General features: G+C 39.4%; 1 protein-coding gene across 1 annotated transcript; it reads left to right on the top strand.

Annotated features, from left to right (window-relative positions):
* Positions 1-955: 955 nt before the first annotated feature.
* Positions 956-2205, top strand: LOC126092944 (piggyBac transposable element-derived protein 2-like). Its single transcript, XM_049908674.1, has 2 exons — positions 956-1188; positions 1296-2205. The coding sequence occupies exons 1-2, from the start codon at positions 956-958 to the stop codon at positions 2203-2205; spliced, it is 1143 nt and encodes a 380-aa protein (XP_049764631.1).
* The last annotated feature ends 8302 nt before the right edge of the window (positions 2206-10507 follow it).

Below are 10507 nucleotides of genomic sequence, written 5' to 3'. Positions count from 1 at the left end.
CGTACTATAGCTGATAAGCTACAGACCTCATTTCTTCGATTTATTCAATATGGAGAAACATTTTCGATCAAATTCGTTATGTAGCTAAGTGTATACAGTACGCTGCAGTTTCTAGTAGTTCTTCATAGCGATCATAGATGGGAGGACGAGATGAAGCAGTTCGACAGTGAGCTGTGTGGACATACTGCCAAGTGTGTGTTTTGGCGGAAAGTTGAGGTGTGTTTTTGGTGTTTGTGCACTGATTTCTGGGTTTGAAAATTACTTTTTCATTTTGAAAACGTGAGTAGATATGGTGTAAACAGTTAATTCGAGTGTCTTATGATAGATTTGAAATGAGGCCTGTTTTTGTGTATGTAGCTTATCAGCTACATTTTTCATTTACTGCATTTCAGGCGCTGACGTAAAAATGTCTCGAAAGAGTCAAGAAGAAATGCTTATGGAATGGTTAGAGATTCCACTAAGCAGTGATGACGATCTTGAGTGTTTCTCTGACGATTCCATTCAAGATGAGACATATGTTGCTCCAGAATCTGTTGATTGTGATAGTGACAGTAGTGACGAAGAAAGTCAAGTACCAGTAAGTAGGACTGAAGATGTTTCTGGAACAAGACAATCTGATGTTATAATGAAGGAATCGACGTCACAGTTGTCTGATAATGCTCTGAAACTGCCATGCAGCAGCAAAAATGTTACCAAAAACAGCAGGAGTGTGGTTTGGAAAGATAAACAGTTGATTATTCCCGAACTGCAGTCAAAATTTCATGGCAATACTTCGTTACCAGAAGAAGTAATAAACTTAAATACTCCATACCAATTCTTCAAACATATATTTCCATCTAAATTGTTTGATCTAATTGTCTAAGAGTCTCATAGATACAGTGTGCAGTGTAATCCTGATAGACCAATAGATTTATCCTGTGATGACATACAAAAATTTATAGGCATCTGTTTCGTAATGTCAATAGTTCATGTACCTAATACGAGGGATTACTGGGGAGAAGTTACTGGTACTCATCTGATCAAGACAACAATGACAGTGAATCAGTATGAGCAAATACGTAAGTTTCTTCACTTCAATGACAACAGTGCAATGATACCCAGGGGTGAAAAAGGTCATGATAGACTCTTCAAGATGAGACCCATAATAGAATTGATGAGATCTCGGTTTCAAACAATACCTGTTGAGGAGTGTGTTTCTGTTGATGAACAGATATGTTCAACAAAGGCTAGAAGTTATTTGAAACAATACATGCCAACAAGCCTCATAAATATAGATACAAATTATTTGTTATTAGTGGCATATCTGGTTATGCCTACGATTTTGAGATTTTCACTGGAGATGAAAATGAACCAGAAAAAAGAGTGACTGGGGGGGAAGACTTGGGAGCAAGTGCAAATGTTGTAGTTCGACTCAGTAGGATACTACCAAGAAATATGAACCACAAACTGTACTGTGACAATTATTACACAAGTCTGCCACTGCTTATATGGTTACATAAACAAGGAATTTACTCACTTGGGACAGTCAGAAGAAACAGAGTGCCGGACTGCAAGCTCCCTTCAGAAGCTGAGCTAAAGAAAATGGCACGAGGTGCATCAGTAGAGCGCGTCGCAACAGTGGATGGTGTCGACATATCAAATGTAGTGTGGAAAGATAACAAGAGTGTGATGTTGCTTTCTACACTTGCTGGACAGCAGCCTATTCATGAAGCAGGGAGGTATGACAAAAAAACAAAGTCAAGAATAACAATACCTTGTCCACAAATAATTAAGCTCTACAATAAACATATGGGAGGTGTTGACCTTCTTGACAGCATAATGGGTCGACATAAAATTCTTGTGAAAAGTCGAAAATGGTATATAAGATTGTTTTACCATCTCCTGGACATGGGAGTAGTCAATTCCTGGCTGTTGTATAGGAGAGTAGCAGAAACCAAAGGGATTAGGAGAACTATGAAACTCTCCGAATTTCGAATGGAAATTGCTCACTGTTTGTGTCGCTCAGGTCAAACTTCAGCAAAACGTGGAAGGCCAAGTAGTGAACTCGAAAACCAAATACAAGCTAAGAAGACAAAGGGGCCCACAGCACATGTACCTCCACAAGATGTAAGGCTGGATCAAGTAGGTCACCTGCCTTCGTACTTGCAAGAGAGACAGAGGTGCAAAATGCCAGGATGCAAGGGATTTTTTTTGGGTTCAGTGTAATAAATGTGCAGTTGCAATGTGTTTGCACAAACAAAAGAACTGTTTTCAAACTTTTCATATAAAGTGATTATCACATGCTTGGGTACAAACCTGTTGGAACTAGATACCTTAATGTTCATATATAAAAGTGTATAAAATATACAATAAATTCTCAATATTTACAACATTAATGTCCTATTTATTATTTTAGTATTTTTCCTCTTCCTATACAAAGTATTTAATCATAATCAACAATTAAATTACGAGAGATTTGGTCAAAATTGAGGGAGCAAAATAAGCACATTTATTGTGGCTCGTAAGGTGTTAACTCAAAATGTAGCTGATCAGCTACAAAGCGATTTTCAACAACAGTGCTTTGTTAATTTAATTTAAGAAATTTTTCAGTATTTTTTTTCGAAATGTAGGCACTATAAACTAAACATGGTAATTTTTACAGCTTGAAATAAAAAATCATGCATTTAAGTGTTAACACAGAAATTGCGTCGCAATGAAATACTATAGGTTATATGCCCTCTTTCTAAATCGAGGAACGTTTCTATGGCAACGACATATCTTCTATTGGGAGGCGAGTATCTCTTATGGATGCACTTTTCCTTCTTTATTGCATCCGTCGATCCCTCACAATACGGAATTAACACAGAAATTGCGTCGCTATAAAATACTATAGTTTCTATGCATTCTCTTTCTAAATCGAGGTACGTTTCTATGGAAACGACAGGATCTTATATTGGAGCGCGTATCTCTTTTCGGATGCACTATTCCTTCTTTACTGCATCCGTCGATCATTCACAATGACGAATTAACCCACAAATCGCGCCGCTATGAAATACTATGGGTAATACGCCTTCTCTTTCTAAATCGAGGAACGTTTCTATGGCAACGACAGGATCTTCTATTGGGAGGCGAGTATCTCTTTTCGGGTGCACTTTTCCTTCTTTCTTGCATATGGAATTAACACAGAAATTGCGTCGCTATGAAATACTATAGGTTCTATGCCTTCTCTTTCTAAATCGAGGAACGTTTCTATGGCAACGACAGGATCTTATATTGGGAGGCGAGTATCTTTTTTCGGATGAAGGATTCCTTCTTTATTGCATCCGTCGATCCCTCACAATATGGAATTAACACAGAAATTCCGTCGCTATGAAATACTGTAGGTTCTATGACTTCACTTTCCAAATCGAGGAACGGTTCTATGGCAACGACAGGATCTTCTATTGGGACGCGAGAATCTCTTTTCGGATGCACTATTCCTACTTTATTGCATCCGTCAATCCCTCACAATGACGAATTAACACAGAAATTGCGTGGCTATGAAATGCTATAGGTTCTATGCCTTCTCTTTCTAAATCGAGGAACGTTTCTATGGCAATGACAGGATCTTTTATTGGAGGGCGAGTATCTGTTTTCGGATGCACTATTCCTTCTTTATTGCATCCGTCAATCCCTCACAATGACGAATTAACACAGAAATAGCGTCGCTATGAAATACTATATGTTCTATGCCTTCTCTTTCTAAATCGAGGAACGTTTCTATGGCAACGACAGGATCTAATATTGAGAGGCTAGTTTCTCTTTTTGGATACACTATTCCTTCTTTATTGCATCCGTCGATTCCTCACAATGACGAATTAACACAAAAATTGCGTCGCTTTGAAATACTATGGGTTTTATGCCTTCTCTTTCTAAATCGAGGAACGTATCTATGGCAACGACAGGATCTTATAATGGGAATCGAGTATATCTTTTCGGATGCACTATTCCTTCTTTATTGCATTCGTCGATCCCTCACAATGACGAATTAACACAGAAATTGCGTCGCTATGAAATACTATAGTTTCTATGCCTTTCTCTTTTAAATCGAGGAAAGTTTCTATGGCAACGACAGGATCTTATATTGAGAGGCGAGTATCTCTTTCCGGATGCACTATTCCTTCTTTATTGCATCCCTCCATCATTCACATTGACGAATTAACACATAAATTGTGTCGCTATGAAATACTATAGGTACTACGCCTTCTCTTTCTAATTATAGGAACGCTTCTATGGCAACAAAAGGATCTCCTATTGGGAGGCGAGTATCTCCTTTCGGATGAACTATTCCTTTTTTATTGCGTCTGTCGATCCCTCACAATATGGAATTAACACAGAAATTGCGTCGCTATGAAATACTATAGGTTCTATGCATTATCTTTCTAAATTGAGGAACGTTTCTAAGGCAATGACAGGATCTTATATTGGGAGGCGAGTATCTCTTTTCGGATGAACTATTCCTTCTTTATTGCATCCGTTGATCCCTCACAATGACGAATTACACAGACATTGCGTCGCTATGAAATATTATAGGCTCTATGCCTTCTCTTTCTAAATCGAGTAACGTTTCTATGGCAACGACAGGATCTTATATTTGGAGGCGAGTATCTCTTTTTGGATGTACTATTCCTTCTTTATGGCATCCGTCGATCCCCCACAATGACGAATTAACACGGAAATTGCGTCGCTATGAAGTACTATAGGTTCTATGCCTTCTCTTTCTAAATCGAATAACGTTTCTATGGCAACGACAGGATCTAATATTGGGAGGCTAGTTTCTCTTTTCGGAAGCACTATTCCTGATTTTATTACATCCGTCGATTCCTCACAATGACGAATTAACACAAAAATTGGGCCGCTTTGAAATACTATAGGTTCTATGCCTTCTCTTTCTAAATCGACGAACGTTACTATGGCAATGACAGGATCTTCTATTGGGAGCCGAGTATCTCTTTTCGGATGCAGTATTCCTTCTTTATTGCATCCGTCGATCACTCACAATGACGGATTAACACAGAAATTGCGTCGCTATGTAATACTATGGCTTCTATGCCTTTCTCTTTTAAATCGAGGATAGTTTCTATGGCAACGACAGGATCTTATATTGGGAGGCGAGTATCTCTTTTCGGATGCACTATTCCTTCTTTATTGCATCCATCGATCCCTCACAATGACGAATTAACACAGAAAATGCATCTCTATGAAATACTATAGGTTCTATGAATTCTCATTCTAAATCGAGGAATGTTTCTATGGCAGCGACAGGATCTTATATTAGAAGGCGAGTATCTCTTTTCGGATGCACTATTCCTTCTTTATTGCATCCGTCGATCCCTCACAATGACGAATTAACACAGAACTTGCGTCGCAAGAAATACTACAGGTTCTATGCCTTCTCTTTCTAAATCGAGGAACGTTTTTATGGCAACGACAGGATCTTATATTGGGAGGCGAGTATCTCCTTTCGGATGCACTATTCCCTCTTTACTGCATCCGTCCATCCCTCACAATGTCGAATTAACACAGAAATTGCGTCGCTATGATATAATATAGGTTCTATGCCTTCTCATTCTAAATCGAGGAATGTTTCTATGGCAACGACAGGATTTTAAATTGGAGGGCGCGTATCTCTTTTCGGATGCATTATTGCAACTTTACTGCATCCGTCGATCATTCACAATGATGAATTAACCAAGAAATTGCGTCACTATGAAACACTGTAGGTTCTATGCCTTCACTTTCCAAATCGAGGAACGGTTCTATGGCAACGACAGGATCTTCTATTGGGACGCGAGAATCTCTTTTCGGATGCACAATTCCTACTTTATTGCATCCGTCAATCCCTCACAATGACGTATTAACACAGAAATTGCGTCGCTATGAAATGCTATATGTTCTATGCCTTCTCTTTCTAAATCGAGGAACGTTTCTATGGCAATGATAGGATCTTTTATTGGAGGGCGAGTATCTGTTTTCGGATGCACTATTCCTTCTTTATTGCATCCGTCAATCCATCACAATGACGAATTAACACAGAAATAGCGTCGCAATGAAATACTATAGGTTCTATGCCTTCTCTTTCTAAATCGACGAACGTTTCTATGGCAACGACAGGATCTTATATTGGGAGGCTAGTTTCTCTTTTCGGATGCACTATTCCTTCTTTATTGCATCCGTCGATTCCTCACAATGACGAATTAACACAGAAATTGCGTCGCTTTGAAATACTATAGTTTCTATGCCTATCTCTTTTAAATCGAGTAAAGTTTCTATGGCAACGACAGGATCTTATATTGGGAGGCGAGTACCTCTTTCCGGATGCACTATTCCTTCTTTATTGCATCCCTCCATCAATCACATTGACGAATTAACACATGAATTGCGTCGCTATGAAATACTATAAGTGCTACGCCTTCTCTTTCTAATTATAGGAACGTTTCTATGGCAACAAAAGGATCTCCTATTGTGAGGCGAGTATCTCCTATCGGATGCACTATTCCTTTTTATTGCATCTGTCGATGCCTCACAATATGGAATTAACACAGAAATTGCGTCGCTATGAAATACTATAGGTTCTATGACTTATCTTTCTAAATCGAGGAACGTTTCTAAGGCCACGACAGGATCTTCTATTGGGATGCGAGTATCTCTTTTTGGATGTACTATTCCTTCTTTATTGCATCCGTCGATCCCCCACAATGACGAATTAACACGGAAATTGCGTCGCTATGAAGTACTATAGGTTCTATGCCTTCTCTTTCTAAATCGAGAAACGTTTCTATGGCAACGACAGGATCTTCTATTGGGAGGCGAGTATATCTCTTCGGATACACAATTCCTTCTTTATTGCATCAGTCGATCCCTCACAATATGGAATTAACACGGAAATTGCGTCGCTATGAAATACTATAGGACCTATGGCTTCACTTTCCAATTCGAGGAACGGTTCTATGGCAACGACAGGATCTTCTATTGGGACGCGAGAATCTCTTTTCGGATGCACTATTACTACTTTATTGCATACGTCAATCCCTTACAATGACGAATTAGCATGGAAATTGCGTCGCTAAGAATTGCTATTGGTTCTATGCCTTCTCTTTCTAAATCGAGGAATGTTTCTATGGCAACAACAGGATCTTATATTGGAAGGCGAGTATCTCTTTTCGGATGCACTATTCCTTCTTTATTGCATCCGTCGATCCCTAACAATGACGAATTAACACACAAATTGCGTCGATATGAAGTGCTTTAGGTTCTATGCCTTCTCTTTCTAAATCGTGGAACGTTTCTATGGCAACGACAGGATCTTATATTGGAGGGCGAGTATCTCTTTCGGATGCACTATTCCTTCTTTATTGCATCCGTCGATCCCTCACAATGACGAATTAGCACAGTAATTGCGTTGCTATGAAATACTATGGGTTCTATGCCTTCTCTTTCTAAATCGAGGAACGTTTCTATGGCAACGACAGGATATTATATTGGGAGGCGAATATATCTTTTCGGATGCACTATTCCTTCTTTATTGCATTCGTCGATCCCTCACAACATGGAATTAACACAGAAATTGCGTCGCTATAAAATACTATAGTTTCTATGCATTCTCTTTCTAAATCGAGGTACGTTTCTATGGCAACGACAGGATCTTATATTGGAGGGCGCGTATCTCATTTCGGATGCACTATTCCTTCTTTACTGCATCAGTCGATCATTCACAGTGACGAATTAACCCAGAAATCGCGTCGCTATGAAATACTATAGGTTCTATGCCTTCTCTTTCTAAAACGAGTAACGTTTCTATGGCCACGACAGGATCTTATATTGGGAGGCTTGTATCTCTTTTCGGATGCACTATTCCATTTTTATTGCATCCGTCGATCCTTCACAATGACGAATTAACACAGAAATTGCGTCGCTATGAAATACTATGTGTTCTATTCCTTCTCTTTCTAAATCGAAGAACGTTTCTATGGCAATGGGAGGGCCTTATATTGGGAGGCGAGTATCTCTTTTCGGATGCAGTATTCCTTCATTATTGCATCTGTCGACCCCTCAAAATGACGAATTGACACAGAAATTGCGTCGCTATGAAATACTATAGGTTCTATGCCTTCTCTTTCTAAATCGAGGAACGTTTCTATGGTAAAGACAGGATCTTATATTGGGAGGCGAGTATCTCTTTTCGGATGCACTACTCCTTCTTTATTGCATCTGTCGTCCATGACAATGACGAATTAACACAGAAATTGCGCCGCTATTAAATACTATAGGTTCTGTGCCTTATCTTTCTAAATCGAGGAACGTTTCTATGGCAACGACAGGATCTTATATTGAGAGGTGAGTATCTCTTTTCGGATGCACTATTCCTTCTTTATTGCATCTGTCGATCCCTCACAATATGGCATTTTCACATAAATTGCGTCGCTATGAAATACTGTGGGTTCTATGCTTTCTCTTTCCAAATCTTGGAACGTTTCTATGGCAACGACAGGACCTTCTACTGGGAGGGGAGCATCTCATTTCGGATGCACTATTCCATCTTTATTGCATCCATCGATCCCTCACAATGTCGAATTATCACAGAAATAGTGTCGCTATGAAATACTATCTGTTCTATGCCATCTCCTTCTAAATCGAGGAACATTTCTATGGCAACGACAGGATCTTGTATTGGGAGGTGAGTATCTCCTTTTGGATGCACCACTCCTTCTTTATTGCATCCGTCGATACCTCACAATGACGAATTAACACAGAAATTGCGTAGCTATGAAATACTATAGGTTCTATGCCTTCTCTTTCTAGATCGAGGAACGTTTTTATGGCAACGACAGGTTCTTCTATTGGGAGGCGAGTATCTCTTTTCAGATGCACAATTCCTTCTTTATTGCATCCGTCGAACCCTCACAATGATGAATTAACACAGGAATTGCGTCGCTATGAAATACTGTAGGTTCTATGCCTTCTCCTTCTAAATCGTGGAACGTCTCTATGGCAACGACAGGATCATCTATTGGGACGCAAGTGTCTCTTTTCGGATGCACGATTCCTTCTTTATGGCATTTCTCGTTAGCTCACAATATGGAATTAACGCAGAAATTGCGTCGCTATGAAATACTGTAGGTTCTATGCCCTCTCTTTCTAAATCGAGGAACGTTTCTATGGCAACGACCGGATCTTATATTGGGAGGCGAGTATCTCTTTTCGGATGCACTATTCCTTCTTCATTGCATCCGTCGATCCCTCACAATGACGAATTAACACAGAAATTGCGTCGCTATGAAATACTATAGGTTGTATGTCATTCTCGTTTAAATCGAGGAACGTTTCTATGGCAACGACAGGATCTTATATTGGGAGGCGAGTATCTCTATTCGGAAGTAGAATTCCTTCTTTATTGCATCCGTCGATCCCTCACTATGACGAATTAACACAGATATTTAGTCTCTATGGAATACTATAGGTGCTTAGCCTTCTCTTTCTAAATCGAGGAACGTTTCTATGGCAACAACAGGATTTTATATTGGAAGGCGAGTATCTATTTTCGGATGCACTATTCCTTCTTCATTGCATCCGCCGATCCCTCACAATGACGAATTGACACAGAAATTGCGTCGCTATGAAATACTATACGTTCTATGCTTTCTCTTTCTAAATCGAGGAACGTTTCTATGGCAAGGACAGGATCTTATATTGGGAGGCGAGTATCTCTTTTCGCATGCACTATTCCTTCTTTATTGCATCCGTCGATCCCTCACAATGACGAATTACACAGACATTGCGTCGCTATGAAATACTATAGGCTCTATGCCTTCTCTTTCTAAATCGAGTAACGTTTCTACTGCAACGACAGGATCTTATATTGGGAGGCGAGTATCTCTTTTCGGATGTACTATTCCTTCTTTAGTGCATCCGTCGAATCCTCACAAAGACTAATTAACACATAAATTGCGAAGCTTTGAAATACTATAGGTTCTATGCCTTCTCTTTCTAAATCGAGGAACGTTTCTATGGCAATGACAGGATCTTCTGTTGGGAGCCGAGTATCTCTTTTCGGATGCAGTATTCTTTCTTTATTGCATCCATCGATCCCTCACAATGACGAATTAACACAGAAAATGCATCTCTATGAAATACTATAGGTTCTACGAATTCTCATTCTAAATCGAGGAATGTTTCTATGGCAACGACAGGATCTTATATTAGAAGGCGAGTATCTCCTTTCGGATGCACTATTCCCTCTTTATTGCATCCGTCCATCCCTCACAATGTCGAATTAACACAGAAGTTGCGTCGCTATGATATTCTATAGGTTCTATGCCTTCTCATTCTAAATCGAGGAATGTTTCTATGGCAACAGCAGGATCTTATATTGGAAGGCGAGTATCTCATTTCGGATGCACTATTCCTTCTTTACTGCATCAGTCGATCATTCACAATGACGAATTAACCCAGAAATCGCGTCGCTATGAAATACTATAGGTTCTATGCC

Source organism: Schistocerca cancellata, chromosome 7, assembly GCF_023864275.1.
Source record: "Schistocerca cancellata isolate TAMUIC-IGC-003103 chromosome 7, iqSchCanc2.1, whole genome shotgun sequence".
NCBI lineage: Eukaryota > Metazoa > Arthropoda > Insecta > Orthoptera > Acrididae > Schistocerca > Schistocerca cancellata.
The sequence above is the reverse complement of the archived record's forward strand: the minus strand, read 5'-3'. Positions and strand labels throughout refer to the sequence as shown.

Bases quoted from the DNA above. Each gene is read 5' to 3' on its own strand.
- LOC126092944 (XM_049908674.1), top strand. From the start codon at position 956: ATGTCAATAGTTCATGTACCTAATACGAGGGATTACTGGGGAGAAGTT. The intron at 1,189-1,295 runs GTGTGTTTCTGT...ATTTGTTATTAG, and splicing joins CAAACAATACCTGTTGAGGA to TGGCATATCTGGTTATGCCT.